Source organism: Lontra canadensis, unplaced genomic scaffold (genome assembly GCF_010015895.1).
Source record: "Lontra canadensis isolate GAN:19392208 unplaced genomic scaffold, GSC_riverotter_1.0 scaffold63, whole genome shotgun sequence".
Lineage (NCBI taxonomy): Eukaryota > Metazoa > Chordata > Mammalia > Carnivora > Mustelidae > Lontra > Lontra canadensis.
Window position 1 is genome coordinate 10,502,603 of NW_022631057.1, and position 24,943 is coordinate 10,527,545.

General features: G+C 51.2%; 2 protein-coding genes across 3 annotated transcripts; both read right to left on the reverse strand.

Moving 5' to 3' along the window:
* Positions 1–775: 775 nt before the first annotated feature.
* Positions 776–3,611, reverse strand: KISS1 (KiSS-1 metastasis suppressor). The gene is made up of 2 exons (XM_032878356.1): positions 3,013–3,611; positions 776–1,089 (listed from the first exon to the last, which is right to left on the reverse strand). Exons 1-2 carry the CDS (start codon positions 3,113–3,115, stop codon positions 776–778), a joined length of 417 nt encoding a protein of 138 aa, XP_032734247.1. The 5' UTR covers positions 3,116–3,611.
* Positions 3,612–6,846: 3,235 nt separating this feature from the next.
* On the reverse strand, positions 6,847–20,747 carry GOLT1A (golgi transport 1A). Of its 2 annotated transcripts, none has more exons than XM_032878089.1 (5): positions 20,641–20,747; positions 11,066–11,157; positions 9,881–9,993; positions 7,833–7,896; positions 6,847–7,196 (listed from the first exon to the last, which is right to left on the reverse strand). In XM_032878089.1, the coding sequence occupies exons 1-5, from the start codon at positions 20,663–20,665 to the stop codon at positions 7,158–7,160; spliced, it is 333 nt and encodes a 110-aa protein (XP_032733980.1). In that variant the 5' UTR covers positions 20,666–20,747; the 3' UTR covers positions 6,847–7,157. The 2 variants fall into 2 exon arrangements, with proteins under 2 accessions (XP_032733980.1, XP_032733979.1); XM_032878088.1 differs by having other exon boundaries at positions 9,881–10,059.
* Between the last annotated feature and the right edge of the window lie 4,196 nt (positions 20,748–24,943).

Sequence of the window (24,943 nt, forward strand, 5' to 3'; positions counted from 1 at the left end):
ACGTAAAGAACTGGACCCATCCGGGGCTTTCCCTGAGGGAGGGGCATGGACGGCCCGGCCATTTCTGACACCCCCTTGCATGCCGAGTGGGGCATCCGGGCCTCCGTCCGAGCGCCCCAGCGGCGGTCTGACTGTGGGGCTGCGGACAGGGCAGTGGTTGGCATCGTCTTCCAGATCAAGCTGTCCCGCTGGCTGTATACAGACGCCGTCTCCCCCAGGCCTAGATCAGTGCTGCTCAGAGTGAGGGCCAAGGCTCACGGCCCTCTGCAAAATGTTGTAACCTGTGGGCAATCAGAGAGGCCTAGGCATGAAGAAGACAGCTTCAGAAATTTTAACAGAAACCTGATATTGCTGAAAGACCGAAACAGCATCCAGTTTGGGTTTCTCTTCAGTTATTTAAAAAAAAATTTCAGTTTTTTAGTGATTCGCTGCGTGTGTTTGTAAGTATCGATCTGCCCCAGACTGGGGAAAAAAAACAATCTGGTCCTTCGAGTCTCTAGTTCGAAAAGCACTGTTATCTGTGCTGGATAAGGCGAAAAGCTATCTTACAATCAGCAAAAGATCCAAGCGAGGAGAGAAGGAAAACAATCTCATCTGCGCTGCTCGCAGAAATTAGCCACAAATCACTGTGTGTCGGCAGCTTTCCCTTTATTACTTCCGGACGGAAACTCCGGGCCCCTTCCCACTGCCCTACCGTCCCACCAAACCCGCAAGCCGGGTTCCCTAGTCCGGGTTTGAAGTACACGCCCTCCCCCACCCCACCTGCACCGGGAGCTCAGCCACGCCAGGCGCCCCCGCCCAGCCTCGCGGGGGGCGCAGTCTGCCGCTTGCCGTAGCGCAGGCCGAAGGAGTTCCAGTTGTACGCGGGCAGGTCCTTTTCCCGCTGCACCAGCACCGAGCCCCGGGGGGCGGGGATCAGGCGGCTGCGGGGGGCGCACAGGCCCCGCCGCTGGGGCCCCGCGGGGCTCTCGGGAGGCGGGCACAGCGAAGCCCCCCGCGGGCTGGACTGAGCCCCGGCTGCCTTCCTCTCGGCGCACCGCTGGCTCTGCTCCCACGGGGCCAGGAGGGCCTGGGGTCCGAGCCGCTGGCCTAGGACAGAGCCACAGAGAGAGGCTGCGATGAGGCCAGGGCCCCGGGAGAGACGGCTTTGCAACACCGGCTCACGTCCCTAACCTGTGCTTGCCTTTCTTTCCTTGACCTTTAGGAAACCCAGAGCGCAAGGCGAGGCAGGACCCTGCCGTCTCAGCTCGGATGGCTCCTCTCTCTTTCTACACAGCTTCGGTTTCAAAGGTTTTCCAGGATGATCTTAAACATCTTTTATATTAAATTATTTCCTTTTTGGAAGCAAACGCGGTAGAGCTTGGAAATAAGCCTGCAGTATTTGCTGGACACTCAGCTTTGCCGCTCTTGGCTCCCTGCCGGGCCCTCCCTCCTGTCTCTGCATCGGGCTCCTGCACGGCGGGAGCTCCTGGGGTGGTGGGAGCCATGTTCATTCAGCTCTTTCTCTGAGTGCTTGAAACAGTGATGTGCCTGCAGTAGGGCCTCAGATGCTTATTAAATATATAAAAGTGAACGAACAGCTTGTAGTTACAGAAATGAGAGCAGAAGTAGGACCACTGTGCCCCATAGCCCTCCCCAATTACTCTGACCCCTAATAAGCTCCAGGAGGACTCCGTGAAGAATGGGAAATGATCTGGGTCACCTTGACCTGCTCACCTCCCCCACTGTCGGTATAATCTCTCCCCTTCATGCTGAGGGCTAACAAGGCTAATTTGGAACCCACTTCACATGCAAAAGGCTTGTTAAGTTCACTCTAATTTTTGGCAGGAAAATAGTGCCGCTAGCTCCGAGTAGACAAGAACCCCAGCCAATAGTGGCACGAGATTAGTGGAAATGAGGCTTGGTGTGTGAGTGGGTGTGTGTTGGGGGGGGGGTCGTTGGCTTTGGGCCCTGCTCCTCAATGCCTTGGCATACTTTGGAGAAGAGGAGTGTGGGCGTGGTTCAGAGTTAATGCTCGTCTTTCTAGAAGGCCCCTCCTGACTTGCTTCGGCCTGCCTGAGGCCCGGGAGGGATGATGGCTTCCTTCCTGGCTAAGCCCATCATCCCTGCGGTAGGATTACTGCTCAGGCTATACTGTTTCTGGCCTCACCTAAAGCCATTTGCCCGAAAGAGCCAACAGGTCAACGTCCCTGGGGCTGCGGGAGTGTTATTCTGTGGGGGAGCCTCGCTCAGCCAGAAAGAATACCTGATCCCGGAGAAAAGACACTGTTGGCCAAGGACCCCCTCCTCCCCCGACAGGGCCACACCTTCTTTGCTCTGGGCTATCTTCCGGGCTGGATGGTATCCGGTGTGTAGAGGGTACCTCCGAGTTCCATAGCAGAACTGCGGGCCGGAGAGGCTAAGCCCCGTGCTAGTTTGCCCAGGAAACTGACCCCCAAGCGGTGTTAAACCCACAACTTCTGTCTCGGGGACCGGCTTGTGCCCCTCAGAGACACACTCTTGGCAACTCCCACACCTGCTGGGATGCTGCGGCATTTGGTTGACTTTGGGGAGGCTTCTTTATCTTCGGGCCTCAGTTTCTCCAGCTAATCAGTTACACATGGACTCATAAGGTTGACAGGTAGTGAGGATCTGTCCTTTTGTTTAAGTCTTTATTTAATTTTTTTTTCCAATTCCCCACAAAGGGCCCGAGATCACTGATGAAAGAAACTTGCCTAGTAAATTCCTCCCCAACGGATCTGCTCAGACAGGTGGCTGGTGTAGAGCAGAGCATGCAGTAGGAGAAGACCACGAAGGAGCTCAGTGGTTAACAAGCATCTGAACCTAGGGGGGCCCACGGATGCCCAGAGAGCGTAGTAAGCCATCCCTTACTTGCAAGATTAATGGGGTCCCCAAATACGTTGCATGGGTTAGTCTTAGGTTCCCATTAAATGCAGTGTGAAACTCACATCAATAGACTAGCCTCCCTCTCCTTTGCAACAACTCCCCCCTTTCCTCCCAGACAATGCATACCTGTCGGTCCAGGGTTCTCCACGGGTGCCTCCTTTTCAAATGTTTCTCTGAAGACAGTGGCACAGAGGAAAAGCATCAGCTGCCACGAGACCAGTGAGTTCATCGTGGTGAGGAGGCCCAGGTCCTGTCAGTGTCCTGAGGCTGAGACAGAGGGAGGGGGAGGGGAATAAGCCAGGTGCATGGTTTTGTGGGCTGGGTGTTGGGGACAGAGCCCAACGTGAAGCGAAGAGGAGAGCCCGAGAGTGAGGGGCAGTGTGTAGGGGTGAGGAGGGAGGGATGAAGTCAAGCAGAGCAAGGAGCTCCACTGAGTGGAGCGCGCTGAGGTCCAGACATTTTCTGGAGCCTGGGAGCTCTGTGCAGGGCTCTGGATACATCCTGGACTTCCTGTGCCCAACTCTCCTGTGAGATTGCACCTTCCAGAACCTGGCCCAGCTCCCTCCTGCTGCAAGAGACTCCATTCCTTTCATTTTTTCAAGAAAAAAAGGAAGAAAGAGGAAATCATCTTGTTCTCCCTCATAGCCCTTCACATAAGCCTTGAGGACTGTCACTAAATTGTCTTATTGTCCATAATACAAGGAAGAGAAAAAACCTTTCCCTGATTCATCGGGTCAATTGTCTCCTTATTCTATTCTTCATGGACTCCAAGATGATAGGAATTGAACTGACCTCGTGATTTTGGCCGCTGAGATGGGAGCTGCGAACCCAGCCCTCACTAGGTCCCTTTCGCCTTCCCTCTCAGGCCCCGCCCCCACCCCAGCCCTTCCAGCTCTCAGGTTGAGTTGCCTTTGAAAGAGTCGTCCGGCACTCTGAGATTGTCCAACAAACATGAGTAAAGACAAACTGATGGGGAGGCAGGTCCAAAGGCTGGACAAAAAGGGTGTTGACCTGCCTCTGTGGTGGTGGGGGCGGGGCATGGCGAGTGGGAGGGGAGGTACTATCACAGGTGCCCGAAGGCTGCTAATGGTTTGCTCAGACCTGTCTGTACTTTTGTTCTTGCCCCACCCCCCATTCCTCTCCAGGACCTGGGAATGGGGCAGAGAGGAAGCCTGCTGAAGTGGAACCAAGAACATGAAGCCTGGCCCCAGCTCTGCCCCACTCCCTGTGGGGCGTGAGCAAGTTACTCCCATCTCTGGACCATATTGCTTCTCTGTGAAAAAGAGCATTGCATCAGGCTGGTCACCGACTATCCCCTCGGTTGCTCTTCCTTACAGACTTTGATTCTGGGATGCTCTGAAACCCAGACAAGGCTTTCTCCACGTACTCTAAAGAGAAGAGGCAGGATCAGATCATTAGAGCAGTGTAAACCCATTTCTTTTATGGCTTCAGGCCGTGCATGTGCCCAGTCCAGGTTAGTGCAGAGGTCATTCCTCATCACCGCACCAGCTGGGCGCTCTTCTAGGTGCTGGGGGGCGGTGGTGGTCACAGGTGTGCTAAGACACAAGGTTGCTCGTTTCCAGCCCCTCCCCAAGATCTAGCTCAAGAAATTGAGTCTTCTTAGCCGATCATTTCAAAATAACACCAGAAATGATAGGGGGCGTGTGGGTACCCGGGGAGCTGGGGGAGCCCTTGGAGCTCACCCCGGAGCGGGGCGGCAGCTTTGCCACAGGGGGCGCTCCGGAGCTGAGTTTCTGAAGAAGCTCGGATCTGCGGCGTGAATACAGGATTAAGGAAGGCATTTCCAGCAGGAGGCGCGGGAGCTGTCCCACAGGGGCCGGGAGGGCCGGGAGCCCCGGAGCTTTGCGGGAGGAAAGACAGTGGTGAGGCTGGAGGAGGGGCACAGGGGGGCTTTATCCCAGAGTAGGCAGAGCCCGAGGGGGGCATGTGTGTTGCATTTCAGATGAAGCATTCTGGCCGCTCTGCAGAAGCATGGTGGTGAGTGGGGAAGGTGGGGGGTGGGCAGGCGGTGTGGTTAGGTTAGTGTTCCTTCTTCCAAGCTCCTCCCACCTGTAGCACCTCCTCCTCCTCCTCGTAGATACCACCACCTGGCCAGGCGAGAATGCGCGCAAACACGGACACACACACGCACACACTCCTCTCAGTTCACTTCCCAGCACAGAAGCCTTTAACACACGTGGTAGAGTTGAATTGTTTGGAAAAGAACCATCACCTTTCACGGGGCCGGAGAGGCTGACCAGCTGTGGACAATTTTTGTGCCCCCACCGCAGGCTTTATACCTAGTGGGTAATAGATTCCGGGCGTGGTAGGAAAGCTTTTGAAGTGGGGTGGTAACCCCCGTTTCTCAGTGTAGGGGGCGAGCACAATGCCTGGGGGCTTTGGTTTGATTTGTACTCACCATCCATACGTTGGGAGAACTGCTTGGAGGAGTCCTATGGAACTCCCCGAGCCCTGAGGGGTTCCCCTGCTTGCTCCAAATGCTTCTGTGGCCTCTCATCCCAGCCAGAGCTCCCTCACTATCTTTATTCCTTCCACAGTAAGGGATCCCCAAGGTCCTGGTTTCATAAATGTGAGGGTATTCACGGAGACATCCCAGAATCATCTGGCCAACGTGAAAATCAGGAAAGATCAGCACCCCCTTTGCCTGCCTGGGATAGGTTTGTCAGTCTTAGAAGGAAATTCCTGCTCCTCCCTGGGGATCCTCACTGGGGCTGGACAGACCCTTCTCCAAGTGCAGATGCCTTCCGCCCCCCACCCCACCCCGTGCACCTACCTCGGCTCTGTTTGGTGGGGTCGGAGCTCAGTGGGGTCTCCAGGCGCTACTTGGGAGGGTGAACACCACAGAGAGGGGAGCTGGACTCAGCAGTGGCCTGATCACGTCCGTTTTATAAAGCCCAAGGTGACGTCTCCAGGCATAGGCCCACCTCTGCCTCCTCCTCCCCCTTGGACCCCTCAGAGAGCCCAGCGTTTATGCCTCCCACAGCCTGGCTCTCATGACTGAAATCAGCCTCTTTCTCCTCCTCCAGAAGCCCTCCAAGGCTGGCTTTCTGATTCTCACTGGTCCTTCCATCCTCCTCACTCCCTTCGCCCTAGACCCACTTAGCTGGAGACCCATTCTGCCCCCAAATGACTTGGAAATAGACAATCTGAGGGGGAAGAGAAGGGGGGCTCATGCCCTCCAGACAAGAGCCACAAGAGCACCCAGTACGAAGGCAGCGTAACGAAGGGGGCGGAAGGGAGAGGAAGGCACAGTCTGACCTAGGGGACTAAGAAAGCAAAATCAAGTGGCGGCTCTAGAAGCTGCATGTCCATGGGATGTGCCCAGGAAACCCAGAGAGCTGACCTCCAGGTACAGCCCCTGATGCTGCTTCTCCAGGGACCCCTGCACGTCTCACGGTCACGCTGCTCTGTGATCACCACATACCTTGCTCCGAAGGCAGCCACGGGCTTCCCGCTCCCGTGCTCAGTATAGACACCCAGGGCCCTCACAGACGGTTACTAAATGTACGTGTTGCGAGGCACCCTTGTGTCCTTCCCAGGCCTGCAAGAACACTCTTTACCCTGGGCCGAGGGGCTTCCCCGGACAGAGAATGTCTCCTCCATCAGACTCGGGCTCTCCGAAGGCAGGGGCCATATGGTCACCCTCAGACAGGAAGCTCTCTCAGCACGGGGGCTATCTGGCGAGTGCGCTCTGCCCACATCTGCCTAATTAATGGTTGAGTAGCATTTCCCACCAGCGTGCGGGATTAATACCCAACACTTGTCTGATGCCTGCTGCTAACAGGGGTTTACAAACATATTATCTCACTCATTAGGACTGTTAACCACCAGGGTAAAAATGATAGCCTCCGAGAGCAGGCCTGCCCCTCACTCCGAGGAATGCTGTGCATCGGCCTGCCCTGAGTCAGAGACTGGACCTGACAGGCTGGAGACGGTGACTTTGAGTTTCAGACACACAGCTTGGGGATTTAATCTTTGCTTTCCTCCCATAAATATGGGCCGGGCTGTGATACCAGCCCCAGTCCGGTCTCCGTGGGGGGCCCCCTGGATCTCTGCTCCCAACTGCGCCAACAGCTTTGTGAGCTGACTTGGGGATCTGAGGTCATTCATTCAACTCCGTCCTTCCTTCTGGACTTGGAGAGGTCTGGGTATGAGACAGCAGATGAGCCAGTGCAGGGTGGGGGCGGGCCCCAGTTCCTTTTCAGCCCCCTCAATGAAGGATCCAAGTTCAAGGAGCTCATCTCTGTTGTTCAGACCATTGATCTGGTGCCCTGAAGCCTCCGGAACAGCTGTGGGAGCCAAGAATCATTACTTCAGACAAAGAGCAAGGAGCACACTCCATTTCTATCTTTGTGGAGTGGGCCTTTAGAGCTGGGAACAGAGCCAAGTGCAGATAGGGAGAGGGGGGCCACGGGGATGAGCCAGCTGGCTGCAGGGCCTCCCCGAGCTTCTCAGGGAGCTCCTGTTCTGTCAGAAAATATGCTTTAGAGAAAGGGAGGGGCAGTGGCTGGGGACCACTGTCCCCTGCCTGCCCCAAGGAGAGAGTAGAATCTGCCACATGCCGCTGCTGTCATTGGCTGTCATGCATCCCCTCCATGCCTGGGCCTGACTCCGCCAGCTCTCCAGAAATCTCTGGCACTTTCTGGCTGCATCACCTAGACTCCCTGAATCTGTTTCTTTGGCTCTAATAAGGAGCTATGAAGAGCCAGCTTCCTCTCTACCCAGGCCTCAGGAGCAATGCTCCTGGGCCCCTCCCCTCAGCTGCTCCTGTCGGACAGAGTCGGTGTGGGCACGGGAAGGGAAGCTGAGGCTGGCCAACCTGGGGAAAGGGGTTTGAGGGGAGATGGGGAGGGGTCTGCCACGCGGGACGGCAGTCTCATCTGGGACCCCCACTCCACCCCAAAGCACGTGCATTATTCACTTACCGCACTCAGAAAGGGGATGTTGGAGGCATTGCCCAGAAAGCCAAAGACGACAGGGAAAAAGCTCCTAGGAACAGAGGGTGGGGAGGGGGTCAGCGACGGCCTTGGGGGCCAGGGGAGAGGGTGTCCAGGCTGAGGTCCACCCAGAGGCTCCAGCTTTGGTTCCCAAGAAAGTGGGCCCCTGGGCGCTGGGAGCAGGCTTGGATCTGCATCTCTGGTTTTGGGGAGACAACCATGTGGAGAGGTTAAGAATAAAGGGCCTGGAGTCAGGCTCCTTGGGTTCAAATCTTGGCTCTGCCACTTCCTGGTGCCATATAAACTTGGGCAAATTCCTTAACTTCTCTGAATCTCAGTTTCCAGCTGTAAACGGCGTTAATAAGAATAGTATCTATGTCATAGGGCCTTATATGAAGAAATGTTGGGGAAGCTTTCGTGTGTAGGACTGTGACTGTCTTTGTCTCTCTGGACTGGGTGTGTACCGCCGGCTACCCGTCTCCTGGGCTCCAGGCACAGGCGGCTGCTGGAGGCAGCGCTCGCGCGGACTGTCCCCCTCATCTCGGCATGCCCGTGTGTGGAGCCACCCTTTGTTCTCGGCACCCCCACTCTTCTCGGACATGCCCTGGCAAGGCTTGGTCGGGCACGTGTATGGGATCCTTCAATGGGCTTGGAGACACTGAGGTCGGCATGCGGAGGGAGCCATGCGTGTGTGCAGAGGTGAGGGGGTTAGAAATTTGAATTCTGGCTACTTCTTTCCTTGGGCTTCATTTCCCTGAGGTTCCCTAGCATCGCCGACATCCCGTATAGCTCCCATTTTGGTTTTCTCCCCCCAGCAGTGCTGTTGACAGGGGACCCTGTCAAGCTTTACTGTTGGTTCGAACTACGGACTCTGTGGGGGCCCCGCTCATGCTTCTAAACCCTCAGAAGACGGTCCCTGTTGTCAGAACTTGTCTTCTCAACTAGGCTGTGAGTTCCCTGGGAAGCTTCTCCTGGTTTAGCCCCACAGCCCCACACCTAGCTCTGGATTTGGCACGCAGTAGGTACTTTTTACATTTCTGACTATTTGAATAAATGACTGAATGATGACATATTTGAACATTAAGTAAGTGAATGGCAGAGTGTGTGTGAGAAAATTTAGGTTTTTGAAACCACTTTATAAGATGGCTAAGAGGTCTGGGGCATTTGGGCTCATCAAGGTGTTTTCAAGGGTGCAGTGAGCAAGCAGAAGGCCATATGAGAACCCGGGGTCCTGACCCCGGCTCCTTCCCATGATTCCATAAGCCATGCTTCTTCTGGTCCCTGTCCTCTGGGTCCCCAGAGACACTGGAGGTCTTCTCTTCCTCGCCCCTCCTTCCTCAGCATCCTCTCCTTCCTTCTCAAACACCCTCCAGTCCCCACGTAAAGCCTGCCTGTCCTCAGGACCTGTCCTGGGTCTTGCTTCCTCCAGGACACCTCCCTTGGCCCAGGCAGTGGTCACACACCTGCTGACTTCCGATTCACTTGTCAGCAGGCCAGGATGAGGGATGTGGGGCCGACAGCCAGGCCCAGCTGGGTCCAGTCCGGAAACTCTGCACACTATCTGTGAGACCTTGGGCAGGGGGCAGCCTCTCTGAGCTGGCTTCCTTATCTGCAGAGAGCAGGCCTACAGTGGGTCGTAGGGACGTCAAAGTGCAATGATGATAGTGAGTGCGCTTGGGGCATATGAAGGGCCGGGGAGATGCTAGTTCACTGCCTTTCGTCCCTGCTGGGTTGTTGAACTTGAAGGCAGGCCCTGAGTCTCCTCCTTGGGGGCAGGCACAGTACCATGCATGTGGCAGGTGCTCAGTGTTTGTGGATGGGGGGGTCCGATCCCTCCAATTTGGAGTAGGATGTCTTGGAAAGTGTCTGCCTGATGCCCCTCCTGCCTTTTCAGTTCTTCCACAACTCCCACCTGCAGGATAAAGTCCCAGCTTTTGCACACCCTGCCAGGCGTGCTGCCCAGACCTGGGGAGGGGTGATCTTAGCTACTCAGAGGCCCTAGTAGGCTCCTCCAGGGGAAGGAGACCCACACTCACTTGAAGAGGCTAAGGAATCCATAGGTCTCCAGGACCATGCCCAGGAGGGGCCAGCGCAGCAACACAATGACCACACCCCCCAGGAAGAAGCTGGTCCCTTTGAGCTTGTGCCTCTGGAAGAAGAAGGAAAATGTCTTCCTCAAGCCGATGATGAACAAGAGGCCGGTCAGGAAGAGCAGCTGCAGGGGGAGGGAGGGAGAGATGCATGAGAGCAAACCTACCAATCCCCCCTGGGAGTCAGGGGTCAGGCCTGGCACCCCGCATCAGACATGGGGCAGGACTTGCTAACTCTTCAAGGAGGAACCCTTCAGAGAGAGGTGACCCCACAAACTGGCAAACTCCCAGAGCCTTGGGTCATTTCTGCCTGTTGGGAACGGAGTTGCCCAGAGACGGGTAGATGGACAAGGAGAACCTTGGTCTCCGGCTGCTCACCCAATTCTTGGATCCCAAGTGCTTTTTCGTATATGATTTCATTTCTCATCACACCTCGAAAGGAAGGCGGCATAGATAGAGTTTCTCCATTTTATGGAGGTGAGCCCTGAGACATAGGCAGCCATACCCGGAGTCACACGGAACCACCGGGGCTCCACTGTCTGGCCCACTGTCTTCAGCTTGGCTCCTAATAGATCCCTTAGGAGTGCCTAGGTGTCCATCAGATTTAACCCTCTGGCTTTCTTCCAGCATGTTCCATGACCTCTCTCCCCTTCTCCATACCTTTTCTCTGCCTGTTCATTTGCCTGGAAGTGCGTCGTCCCCCTTCACACCCATTTCCTTTCCAAATTCCTTTTCATCCCTCTACAATTGGGTGTGCTTTCTTTTCTCCAGGCACCTTGTTTTATATCCAAAGTGCTTATCTCGCTACGACTTTATGGCTGCCCCTGTCTTCCTTCCCAGTTACAGATGTGCAGGTTATGTCTCTATCACTAGACGGGGGGATCCTGTTGGCAGGGACAGTGGCCGATGCGTCTGGGTAGCTACAGGGCCTCACCCAGAGCTTGCCACAAGAATCCAGGTCCTAAGATGCTCTGTCACGCCTCGCTGTGCATCTCCAGGGCCCCTCACCTACCTGGGCTTGATGGTGCTGACCCCCGATGGGCACGATCTGAACGAACTTGGGGCTGACCTTCCAGGCAAGAGAGACCTCAAGTAGGTTGGCGGGGGAGGTACACAGGCTGGGGAACTCACGTTTCCGAAGGCCAGGAGCACCGAATCAAAGTACAGCAGTATCCCAAAGAGGATGAAGAAGACGCCGAAGCCAGTGGTACCCACACCAATCTCTGCAATGGGCAAGCAGGTTGGGGTGGGATGGGCTTTGGGGGGGTTCAGGATGGGGTGCTGGAAGTTTCCCTCATTGCCACTGGACAGTTGCCCTCTGAGGAGTGGGGGTTGGGGTGGCTCCATTTCCACCCAGGGATCTCAGCTTCCGTGCTTTTGGGGAATGACGGGACAGGAAGGGAAAGGAAAGGTACAGATTTACGTTTAGCGTCTGCGCACTGCTAGTCAGTTCTGTTCTCAGGGCATTCTGTCCTCACCACGGCTCTGCTAGGTGGCTCGCGCTTTCCTCGCTGCTTTCTCTCTTCAGCTTCCCTTTACTTGCATGAGCATCATTACTGTTGCATGAGCCAGATCATGGTCAGGTTTGGGTCCCCCCTGTGCTGTCCTCCTGCAGCTGGGAGCCATGGATGCTTAGACCCAGCTGTCCTGCTTGATTTCTCAACAGGTTTGCCCTCCTAGATAACTCTTCACACTGTGTGCTTCCTTCTCTGTCTTGTCCCCAGCTGTCAGAAGATGACCTCTCACACTGGATTGGAAAAACAAAAGAAATGTGCTCACCCGGGAGTCTACAGCCTAGCTAGGACTTGCTGCCCCATTCTGCACCTTCCCTCCCGCTGCTGCACCTCGGGTACTCACCCCTCCACGCCCCTGGGCTTTCTCTAATGCCAGTCCCACGACTGGGCAGCTCTGCGCCAGGTTGGACCCACACTGATAACACCCCACCCTACCCTGTACAGTGTGTTTCTGCTTTATGTCTCAGGGCAATCTTGGAAGCTGCAGGAGTTGGCTGATAGCCAGTGAGCCCAAGGGCAGAAGGGCAGGATATTAGGGACCCCCTGTTTGGTCAAGGGCTACATCTCTGATGTTCTGATAATTTTTTTCCCCCACATTGCTTCCCTCAGGAAGAGTTGTAACAATAACAGGATATGAAGTTGCTTTTTTTCTGAAACCTTCTGCATCACGCAAAATTGTTCATTTTTACTTATCTTTGCTACTCTGATAGTCAACAAATGACAATTCATTGTGTTGCTTCATTTTTAAATTGAATTAAACTCCCCCTTTAAATTGTGATAAAATACACATCAAATTTAGCAACTGAACCATCTTTAAGTGTATGCCCAGTGGCGTGAAGCGTATTCACGTCGTGGAAGCATCACCGTCATCCATCTCCAGGACTCTCGTCTTACAAAACTGAAACTCTGTCACCCTTAAACACTGGCTCCTCATTCTCCTTTCCCCAACCCCTCACAATCACCACTCTACTTTCTATCATTCTGACTCCTCTAGGAAGCTCATCTGAGAAATGACACAGTGTTTTCATGTGACTGGCTAATTTCACTTAGTGTAGTGGCCTCCAGGTTCATCCAGGCTGTAGCAGGTGTCAGAAGTTCCCCCCTTTTTAAGCTGAATAATAATTCATCATATGTTGTGTGCCTGGGAGAATCATTCATTAAGCATCTGCCTTCGGCTCGGGGTCATAGTCCCAGGGTCCTGGGATGGGGCCCCGGGTCGGGCTCCCTGCTCGGCAGGAGACCTGTGGCATCTCCCTCTCCTACTCCCTCTGCTTGTGTGCTCACTCTCGCTGTGTCTCTCTCTGTCAAATAAATTAATTAATTTTAAAAAATTCATTGTATGTTTGTTATGCATTTCATTTACCTGTTCATCTGTGGGTAGAACTTGGATAGCTTCCACCTTTTGGCTAGAGTAAATAATGCTGCTGTGACATGGGTGAATGAATCTTTTCAAGATTCTGCCTCCGCTTCCTTTGGATGCATATCCAGAAGTGGAATTGTTGGATGATATGGGGGTCCTATTTTTAAGTTTCTGAGGGCCCTGCACACTATTTTCCAGGATAGCTGCGCTAGTTACATTCCCACTAGCAGGGCACAAGGGTTCTGATTTCTCCACATCCTCGCTAACACTTGTTATTTTCTGGGTTTTTTTTTGTTTTGTTTTTTTGATAGTGTACATCTTAATGGGTGTGAGTGGTATCTCACTGTGGTTTTGATTTGCATTTCTCTGATGATGAGCAATGTTGAGCATCTTTTCATGAGCTTGTTGCCATCTGTATATCTTAAGAGAAATGCCAATTGAAGTGCTTTGCCCATTTTAATGGTTGTTTGGGGGTTTTGTTGCTGTTATTGAGTTGTAGGTGTTCTTTATATATTATGGATATTAGTCCCTCGTCAGATACATGATTTGAAAATATTTTCGTCCATCCCATAGGTTGCCTTTTCACTGTGTTGATCGTGTCCTCTGATGCAGGGAAGTTTTCGATTTTGATATATTCCAATTAACTATTTCTTCCTTAGTTGCCTATATTTTTGGTATCCAATCCAAGAAATCATAGTCAGTTTCAGTGCCATGAAGATTTTCTCCTAAGTATTCTTTAAAAGCTTTATAGTTTTAGCTCTTGCTTTGAGTTAAGATAAATTTTGAGTTTATTTTTGCAGACGGTGTAAAGTATAGGTTCAACTTCATTCTTTTGCATGTGGATATCCAGTTCACCCAGCATCATTTGTTGAAGAGACTGCCATTTCCCCACTGAATGGTCGTGGCACCCTTGTTGAAACTCATTTGACCATCTTTGCCTGGGTCTATTTCTGGGCTTTCTATTCTACCCACTTGGTCTATATGTCTGTCTCTATGCTAGTCCCACACTGTTCTGACCACTGTAGCTTTGTAATAAGTTTTGAAATCATGAAGTGTGAAACCACCAATTTTGTTCTTCTCTTTTAAGATTGCTTTCACTATTTGAGGTCACTTGAGGTTCCATATGCATTTTATAATGGATTTTTCTATTTCCACAAAAAATGCCATTGGGATTTTGGCAGAAATCACACTGAATCTGTAGATTGCTTTGGGTAATATTGATATCTTAACAATATGAAATCTTATAATCCATAAACATAGGATGTCTATTTATTTGTGTCTTTTAAAATTTTCTCCAGGAACATTTAGTGGTTTTCAGTAAGTCTTTTGCCTCCTTGGTTAAGTTTGTTTCTAAATATTTTATCTTTTTTTTTAAAAGATTTATTTATTTATTTACTTGACAGAGAGAGATCACAAGTAGGCAGAGAGGCAGGCAGAGAGAGAGGAAGGGAAGCAGGCTCCCTGCTGAGCAGAGAGCCTGATGCAGGGCTCAATCCCAGGACCCTGGGATCATGACTTGAGCCAAAGGCAGAGGCTTTAACCCACTGAGCCACCCAGGCACCCCTATTTTATCCTTTTTGATGGTATTATAAATGGAACTCTGTTGCCTTCTTCAAAAAAAATTACTGATGATATTGTACCACTTCAAGTTTACATTGTATAGTCTTGCAACTTTATTTACTTCATATAGCTAGAATGCCTTATTTTCTTTTTATTGTAAATTACATGGTAGATGGGGATATGGCAAGAGTGTCTTTTTAAACTACAACATGTATAACTTTATTAAAAATGGCTTAATTTTTGAGGGACACCTGGTTGGCACAGTGGGTTAAGCCTCTGCCTTCAGCTCAGGTCATGATCTCAGGGTTATGGGATCGAGCCCCGCATCAGGCTCTCTGCTCAGTGCGGAGCCTTCTTCCCCCTCTCTCTCTGCCTGCCTCTCTGCCTACTTGTGATTTCTCTCTCTCTGTCAAATAAATAAAATCTTTTTTTTTTTTTTAATGGCCTAATTTTTAAGAGTACCTGGCTGGCTCAGTCAGTGGAGTGTGTGACTCTTGACCTTGGGGTTGTGAGTTCAAGCCCCACACTGGGTGTAGAGATTACTAAAAAAATAAACTTTAAAAAATGGCTTAATTTTTAGAAATTGAAGTTGGCTTAATTTTTTTAAAGGGAACATACGGGTCATTTTTAAATAGAAAAATTTTACTGGACTCGTTAACTAACATTTTAGAATTGGTCCTCACGATACCTATGAAATTGTTATTATTGCCATGCTTTTAGGGATAGTTGTAAAAAGCTGTTAAAGGTCTGGTTGTTCAGAGGCAGAACTGTAAAAATAAGACAAAAACAAAATCTTTGAGACTTGACTTACTGGCTAAGTTCTGTTTACAACAGACGGAAAATGAAACAACCCCATTACCTTCTGGTCATTTTTCATTGTCTGTTTCCATAAGATCCTAGGAGGTATAGGATCAGTGTCAGTATTGAAATAAGGCCAAAGGACTTCTTTAAAAGAATCATTAAAAATATAGAGATAAGATTAGGGGTGCTGGCTTCCTCAGTCAGTAGAGCGTGTGACTCTTGATCTCAGGGTCATGAGCTTGAGTCCCATCTTGGGTGCAGAGATTACTTAAAAATAAATTCTTAAGAAATATATATATATATTCTTCATATAAATCTCATATATACATATATTCTTCATATGTATTCTTCATATATGAAGAATATATACATATATATATGAGATTTAACATTCAGATTATAGACCAATACCTCACTTAACTCATAGTACAGAAAAATGCCAGTATCACTGGGTCTCCTTTTGGCCGAGCTGGATTTTGTTAGGACCCATAGGCCACATCCTCTCTCTCAACACATTGTCTAGCTGCCCAGAATCCATCTTCTACTAATGGCTGATGCCTCCTGTTTCTGACAAACCTCTGTGATCTAAACAGATTGGTTTCCTATGTCTACTTCCCAGGAACACCTGCTTGAGTTACATTTCTTAGAGCCCAGAACACTGAGCAGAGGATATTGCCTCTTTGGGTCATCACAAAGGTTGCACTGTCTTTCCATGCTGCATGGGGTTTTTTTGGGGAGAGGGTTGTTTTGTGTTTTTTGATTTTTTTATCCTCAGAGACAATAAATTGAAGATCTAGGAGCACAACTACTTTGTCATGATGTTTATAGAGACTAGGGTATTGTGGAGGAAGACCATAAGCCTGCTTCTTGTATCTGAATGGCAAAGGCATTTTAAGTTTTTATGCCTGTTTTAAAAGTTTCTGTGATCAGCTTACATCTGCCATAAAAATATGTCATTGATTCCAATTCCAATGATACACACTTCACCTCTATCTCCTTTGGTAGATGTTTTTGTGTTAAAACATCCCTATATCCCTTCTGTAAACACTTCAGAAGAGCCTCTTACTCGTTTTGGAGAGAGAGCCTAAGTTTCTCAAGTTCCCCCCCGCCATGGATTCTTGTCTCCTCTATTCTATTTTCTCGGGCAACGGTGATTTACTGGCCTGCATAATTATTACTTTTCCACCCGCCCCACTCCTCATCAAGGGCTGGTGCAATTTCAGAATTTTCCTGTGATTGGGGGCAGCCTACGGCTTCCAGAGTCCCCTGCGCTGTGGACACAACAGCTCCCAGAAAAGGATCGCAAACCGTGTTTCTCATACGCAAGCCGTAGACCTTCCTTTGCCTCTCGCTTCCAGTAGCTTCGTGATTTCGTGATTTCAGTCGTTACCAACCAGGGCGGGGATCGCTCCTGAAGTTCTCCTCGGGGCGGCAAGCATGGCAGAGAGGGCAGCGACAGAAATGCCTGCAGCTAACGACCCTGGGAGCCAGACAGATAGGGCAGCGCTCCCCCTGCTGGAGATCAGCCAGAGCTGGTGTTTCTTCCATCACTAGATTAGGGTGGCATCTGCTGGGACCCCCCCCACCACCACGACAGTTACTCTCCAGCCCCACCCCCACCCCTGCCAGGGTGCCGGTCTCACCCTGCCTGCAGACGGTGGTCCCCACACACCTGTCAGCCAGTGAGGGCTCTACCACCGGCTCTGGGCAGCACTTTCCCCCTTCGGCCTGATGGCTTTAGGACTGAATTGTTATGACCGAATTGGGAATGGGAACAGGAAGGAGGGAACTGGGAAGAGAAAGAGCCTCCCAGTTCACGTTCAAGATTAACAACAGTGATTGACAGGGATGACCGCTAACGCTAGTGAGCGCACTGTGCCAGGCACAGTCTAAGCACTCTGTATGTATTAACTCATTTAATTTTCATAACTGCCTGTGAAGTAGGTTATGTAGGAAACCCTCCTGCACTGTTAGTCCCATTTCAGAAACAGAAATGGAAACACTGAGAGGTTAAGTCCTTGCCCGGGTCTACACAGACAGGAGCTGGCAGAACCAGGGTTTGAACCCGTCATCTGGCTCTAGAAGAGGTGCTTTTAGGGGCGCCTGGGTGGCTCAGTCGGTGAAGCGTTTGCCTTGGGCTCAGGTCATGATCCCAGGGTCCTGGGATGGAGCCCATACTCCCTGCTTAGCAGGGAGCCTGCTTTTCCTTCTGCCTCTGCCTGCTGCTCCCCCAGCTTGTGCTCTTTCTCTGTCAAATAAATAAAATCTTAAAAAAAAAAAAGTTCCTATAATCAACCCAGTCCCGTCCACTTCCACTCCCAGGCCCATCCACAGGAGTTCCTTGCTTTGGCCACAGCAGCGTCTGTGTTCCCAGGTCCAATGGGTGGATGTTGGCGCTTATCTGTCAGCAGCGGGCCCCTCCCTTCTTCTAGCATCCTCTCTTGGGCTTCTGTGACACCATACCCTTGATTTTCATCCTGCTGTTCTGACCGCACCAGCCCAGCCTCCTTCGCTGGCTCCTGCTTCTTTCTTTTCCTCTTGGGGTTTGAGTTGCCCAGGGCTTCAGCCCAAGCTCGCTTCTCTTCTCCTTCTATTTCACACTCATTCCCATGTCTTTAAATACCACTCTGTGCTGACAATGTCGATATTTATCTTCTAGCCCGTGCCTGTCTTTGAGCTGCCAAGCTCGTACCCAGCTGCTGACTTGGCATCTCTGCTTACTTGGTTTTCGCTCTCTGAGGCATCTTGAACTCAACAGGTCCAAACTGAGTTATTGGGCTTCCTTCCTTCACCCTGCGCCCTTCCAGGTTTTCCCCAAGTGAATATGAATGTCGCCCCCCGCAGCCATCCGTGAGTCTTACTCCCTGCTCTTGCCATCCCTCCCCTGTGCAACCCACAGCTAAGTTTTATTGCTGCTTCTTGCCTGAGGGATCTTGAAAGCGGTGCATTTCTCTCCACACTTACTGTTTAATTCCAAGCCACCATCATCTCTTTCCTGGATTCCTACAACATTCTCTAGTTAGTCCTTGGCTATAGTCCTTCCCCACACAGTAGTCAAGGGTCTTGGAAAGCATACAACCGATCCTGTTAGTGCACTGCTGAGGATCCTTTATGGCTTCCCACTGGACTTCCACTCAAAGAGCATCCTCCCAGCCACATCTTGGCTTACAGACGCTTCCAGATGGGCCCCCACCTTGCTTGCTTGGTCATCTTCCTCTCTTGTCACCATCCCCCTTACCTACCATACTCTAACCACATCTCCCTTCCTTCCTTCTTTTCTTCCTTCCTCCCCTCTTCCCTTCCCTTCCTTTCCCTTCCCTTCATCACTGTTTCTAAGATGAGCTTTCCTGCCTCAGGGCCTTTGCATATGCAGTTTCCTCCCATGTGTTATCTGCCTAGGGCATACTCATCCTTGAGGTCTTAAGGCTCCTTAGAGAAACCTGGTCCTCTCACCATTACCTGACCTTAATTGGGTTCCCTCATCTCTCCCTTTCATAGGACTTAACACCCTTTGGCTTAATAACATGTTGGCTTGCCCCCAGACTCAGGACACAGCTCCCTTTTCTATTGTTATTCCCTAAGTCAGCAGTTCTCAACTGGAGGGATGGGCAGGGGTGATTTTGTTCCCTGATGGACATTTGGCAATATCTGCAGATATTTTCCATTGTTAGCACAGGGAGTGAGACATACTGCCATCTAGGACTGACCCACACAACAAAGAATTATCCTGCCCCAAAACGTCAGGAGTAGGGAGGCTGAGAAAAGCGCCCCCGCTCATCTCATGGACTCTCATGGTTTGAAATACCATCTATATGCTGGCAATTCCCACGTTTGTCTAATTCAGGCCTTGACCTTGAACTCAAGACTCACATACCTGACTACCTACTTGACATCTCACCTTCATGTCTACTAGCATATCAAACTCAACATGCCTAAAACCTAACTCAACTCTTCTATTTGCTCAGGCTAAAAGTACTGGCAGGATTCTTGCCTTCTTTCTCTCACACCCACATCCATCAGCAAAACCTTCCACTAATTTTCTCAGAGCTGATTGAGCCTCAAGCGTGTCCACCACTTCACTGTCACCGTGCTGGTGTTTGCCACCATCTCTCACCTCAGAACTGGTCTCCCTGTTGCTGACCTCACACCTCTACAGCCTATTTTTAACCTGGTACCCAGAGTGATCTTTTAAAAATGTACATAGCTCACATGCTTCTCTGCACAAAACCCTCCAGTCGTTTCCCATCTGGTGGAGATAAAACCAAACTTCTTACACAGCCTCAGTTTTCAGTGACCTCCTGGACCTAGACTCCTACCACTCTCCCCTTTCCTGGCTTTGCTGCAGCCACACCACACACACTAAGTATGCTAATGCCTCAGGGCCTTTGCACTGGCTGTTCCCTCTCCTGGGAGAGTTTCCCCTCCAGATCGCTACACAGCTTTGCCTCCTTACTTCATATAGGTCTCTGTATAAAAGGTACCTTCTCAATGAAGCCTTTCCTAACTACTCTATAACACAGTAACCCCTCCTACCTCACTCTCCCTAGCCTCCTTACCCTGTTTCATTATTGTCCAGAGGACCCATCCCCATCTGACCAACTACCTACTGATTTCTTTATCTGCTAATTACCTGTTTCCCCACTCCAGCATGTACTCAGGAACATGTCTGTTCTGCTTCAGTATATTGTTGTATATTCTATGCCTGACACAATGCTCGGCACACAGTGGAGACAAATTTGTTCAGTGAATGAATAGTATCACCAGTTCACAGAGGAGATCCTGGGCTCAGAGGCTTTAAGTCACAGTTCTCCCTGCCCTGCCAGGCCTGTGGGCCACCTCCCTGCCATCTCCCCGCAGAGGAAGGGGAAGGATAAGGATATTTAGGGGTGAGGGTACAGTAATTTGGGGACAGGAGTAGAGTTTAGTTTCTGATAAGAAGGGACCCAAGGTGGGGACACTGGCTGGCTCAGTTCAAGCCCCATGTTTGAGGTAGAGTTTACTTAAAAAAAATTAAAAGAAGAAGAAGGAGAAGGGAAAGAAGGAAGAAGGAAGAGCCCCAAGTTCACAAGGGACCCTGAGAGTTTGTGGGGGAAAATGTCCTAATGGGCAGAGGCCTCCTGAGTCCACATTTGCAGCATCCCAGGTCTCAGAACCGTGATGGGGAAGGGACCAGCTTGGGTGGTGAACTTGCTGCTTCCCCCAGGCACCAGCGTCTGGCCACCTGGGGGTCCTGAGCAGCCCCATTCACTGGAAGGCAGGGGAGTCACACCCGGTCCTAGCTCAGCTGTCTGCACAGGATGCCAGCACAGCAGCTTCCAGCCACTGGCTCCAGAGGTCGCCTTACAGGCTCCCCAGCGAGAGATCCCGGCTGGGAAGGGTGGTATCTCCACGGGGGGGCCCCCTTCCCACCCCCCAGGCTGGAACCTCCCTTCCAGCCCAGCCCCCTCCATGGCACCGGCCCCTCCACTCACTCTGCCACTCGGTGATGGAGATCATGCCGCTGGCTGCCTGGGGGGCCTTCCGGGTCGGAGCTGCCAAGGGGTGAGGAGCAGAGAGGACCAGACCTGGGCATGGTCCAAGGAAGCTGACCCTTGGTAAATTGTGAAATGAGCCTCTCGTGAATCATTAACTCCCTCCTCTCTCCAAACCCCCCCTCTCCCCACTCCTCACCCAAACGGCTGCTTAAAGTTGTAGGCTCCCTTCTCCCGGGTCGTCCCAGAGGGCACTGGCTCCTGACACTCGCTCTGCCTACCTGGAGGAGGCGACGCCTCCAGCCGCTCCAGCGGCACCCCCACTCCTGCGCCCTGAGGTCGAGTTCAGCTGCTTCCAAGTCCTCCGCAAAACTCAGACTATATAGGGGACTGGGATCTCGGGCTACCCAGGTTCCTTACCTGGTTTGGTGGTGGGGAGGTGGCTATGTGGGAAGAATCGGAATCCGTGTTTTTCTTTGGAAAAGTACTCAATTCATCCTGCCGGTGAAGTCAGCTTGCTTTGCGCTAGTACCCATGCTAGACACTAGGGGGCGGCAAGCCATGGAGTAAAACTTGGCCGTCTCCGGGAGAGCCGAACAGGGTTACATCAAGGGCAAAAGCGCCCCAGGGGAGCTAGACACAAAGGGTTTCGACCTCCTTTTCCCCAGCGGTGTCCAGCTTTGGACAGTGAGGTTGAGCTAGGGAGGATGAAAGATGAATTTCGGCTTGGGATAGGGCTGGACGCTTCCAGAAGCCTGGTTCTAGTTCACCTACCAGCTGTATAGACACGGGTGCATGCTTTCCTCCCTCTATAGGCCTGCAAAAAGACGGGTAGATAGTTCCTAATGTCCTTTCTGCCACTGTAGAGCCCTGGCTCTCAACCCTGTAAGCCAGCATCCCCTTTCTAATGTCCCCTCTATCCTGAAAAGGAGTTCATAGATGAGATGACCAATCTACACACGCCATTTTTAAAAACACTAATTATAATAAAGAAGGAAAAAAAGAATTTATAATAGAGCACAATGTCAATGTAGAAATGCTTAGGCAAGACTTACCCAGAAGACATAAATGAAACAGGCAGATTGCTTGCACCTGATTATAATAAATACGCTTACATGTAAGAGAACTAGAAAGCCAGAGTCCTTATATTACAAAATAAAACCCACCCCACCCCACCCCACCCCACCGCACCCCACCCCGAGAAAATGACAGAGCCATAGGAAATGAACTGTTAGGTAAGTAATAACAGAGCAGATGTACTTGCATATAAAAAGAGGGAAATAGCTTTAATTGAAGGAGGGATAACATAGCAAGGCGAAGCTGAGACAATCAAGAGGCGTGTGGCGGATGCAGATGAACGGGGTCTTCTGCGTGTATTGTTAAAATAGCTCCCCCCAGCCCCCTGCTGCCCGAGGAGTGTAGCACGGTCATGTCACAGTCACAGGGATCTCGGTCTTGAACTGCCGTTGTGTGCTGAGGTGAAACCGTGGCTGTGGGCCTTGCAGATCGTGTATTTCCTAATGACAATGGGGAATGGAGGGTGGATTGGACAGAGAAACGTGATACAAGCCCCTGAGGGCAAGAGCCTGCGGGGTGGGGGAGGGGTGGGGAGGCGCCCTGGGTCCGGGGTGAAGGTAGAGAAATAACATGCAAGTCCCGAAACATTTGCACACGCAATCCTGAGGACATAGGCGTTTGTCCTTGGGCAGCAAAAACTTAACAAATATGAAGAATGGAGATCCTATGAAATCATGTCTGAAAACATTAAGGAAGTCTAATGAGGTCTCCTGCATTTCAAACATCTTGGCTTTAACGGATCGGGTCTCTCACTGACTATTTGGAGTGAATCTGTGCTCGCTGGGTGAGACCCTGCTGCCTTGAAACGGTGCTCAGCCTGGTAAACAGTATTTGAAGGTTGTATATTACATTAGGCAGACAATGCGTGCAGGGATTTATTCAACAATTCTGAGACAATGTCTTTCTTCCATTTCAGTTTCTTCTCCATATGACCATCTTGTAACTTACTGAGGTATTCATGAAACTGATTTAAAAACAAAACAAAACAAAACAAGAAGCTTAGGGGAGCCGGGGTGGCTCTGTCGGCTGAGCGTGGGACTTGGCTCAGGTCATGATCTTAGGGTCTTGAGATTGAACTCCGAGTGGGGCTCATGCTCAGCAGGGCGTCTGCTCGAGAGTCTCTCTCTCCCTCTGCCCTTCCCCCACTCAAATAAATATATAAATCTTAAAAAAAAAAACCCAAAAAACCAACAACCTTAGAAGCAGAGAAGATCTTCTTAGTGCTATTATGAATTGCAGTATGACCAACGTGTACCAAAAGGGGGTTTCGTGCAGTTGTGTGTTCTAACGTCATGCAGGCTAGAGGACGGTTACTGCTTTGAAAATCTACCCGGTGCACTGCGGCAGCTAACTGCCAGTAAGAGCTTTGCCGTCTTGTCACTGAGATAACCTCAGCTCCCTGCAAATTTCCAAAATTCCCCCAAGGGGGACATTATTCCCCCGCCCCCATCGCAGCCCATTGAAACCGTTGATTGGTTAGAAGCTTGGGCTCTGAAGTCAGAGTGCTCTGGGCTTCATCGCAGCTTCGTGAGACCTTAGACATTTTAATTTACCCTTTCGGCGCCTCAGCGTCTTGGATGGTACTAGTACCTATCACACAGAGCTAGAATGAAGAGTGGTGAGTAATGCACAGAACTGGTACCGGGCACAGAGTAAGCACCTGACGAACCACTGTTATTACTCTTGTAGTATAGTTAAGACAATTAGTATTGTTATTCATATTGCTATATTAAGATACTATAGTATACTATTAAATGCTGTTATATGAAAGACTTCTGCTCTCAATTGTGGTTCTTTTTTTTTTTTTTAAGATTTTATTTATTTATTTGACAGATCACAAGTAGGCAGAGAGGCAGGCACAGAGAGAGGAAGGGAAGCAGGCTCCCTGCTGAGCAGAGAGCCCGATGCAGGGCTAGATCCCAGGACCCTGGGATCATGACCTGAGCCGAAGGCAGAGGCTTAACCCACTGAGCCACCCAGAAGCCCCTCAAATGTGGTTCTAAACTGCTCCCACAGGTGTATACAGTAACAGTTAGCAAAACTTCCCCTCTCCCACCCCCAAGGAGCTCACCTGTGAGCTTGGAAGAATCGAACTCTCCCCAGATGGGGCCCTGGGGGCCTGATTCTCCAAAGGCAGGTGCTGCTGGAGTTGGGCCTAAAGGGGCTTGTCCACAGAGCCCACAGTCCTGGAGAGGAGCCCCTTCATGGGGCAACCCCAGGGAGGAGGATGTAGGCCTTGGAAGGCTGGAGCTGGAGGAACAGAGGTGGGCAGGGACACCTCACAGAGCTGGAGGGGGAGGTCCCTGGAGAGGTCTTCATCGAAGGCGGTGGAGGCAGCGAAGGGGGACTTTGGGAGACCGTCTCCCTTTTCACTCATCGTGCCCTGAAGGTGGTGGCCCAGGGGCCCCCGCCATGCCACCACCACCTCCTCACATTTGTGCATGAACTTGACTTTTCAACAGGTCTTTTTCATTCATTTTCTCATTTGACTTTCTTGAGGGCTCCATAAGGTGGTAATGTCCCCATTTCACAGACCAGGAAACTGAGGTCAAGAATTTTAGTGACGTGGCCCATCTTCAGGCAGCTAGAAGGAGCAGGAGCAGGATGCAGGGGAGGCTCAGGGATGGGGGGATGTGGTGTGGGCCCAGGTCTCTGGCGGCAGCAGGATCTGAAGCCTGGTTGTCTGCCTGAACCCGGGGTCGTGCACCTCCCCCAAAACAAAACAGGACCACACTGTTACAGAGCGCGGCTCCTTTCAGGGCATTCTGCTAGGTGCTTTGGCATCGACATTTCCTGACTACTGCCCCCTTTTACAACCCCAGCCCGCCTTGATCAGAGCGTTGATCTGGGTCAGGAGCGGGAGCAGGCCGAGATCTCGGGCATTGTTAGTGAAGAGGAGCCGGCCCTTGTTTGTGCGGACAGCGACACCCAGCGGTGCCTGGTGCTCACACCCCGCCTCGCCAAGCCGCCGGCTCCCGCCCTGAGGGCGCTGCAGATAGAGACGCAGGCCCTGAAAGCCACGAGGGGTCCCGTGTCCCTCCTCCAGCCCCAGAGAGGCCTCTGTCGTGAGTCTGCATCAGTCCCCATTCTGTCTGATTCACAAAGGACATCAGGGTTTATAGCTTGCCTGGGGAGGTCACAAAACCCCAAATATAGTCATATAATGTGTTGAACACACACACACACACATTTACACCCATTCACACTCACACACTCCATTAGCTCT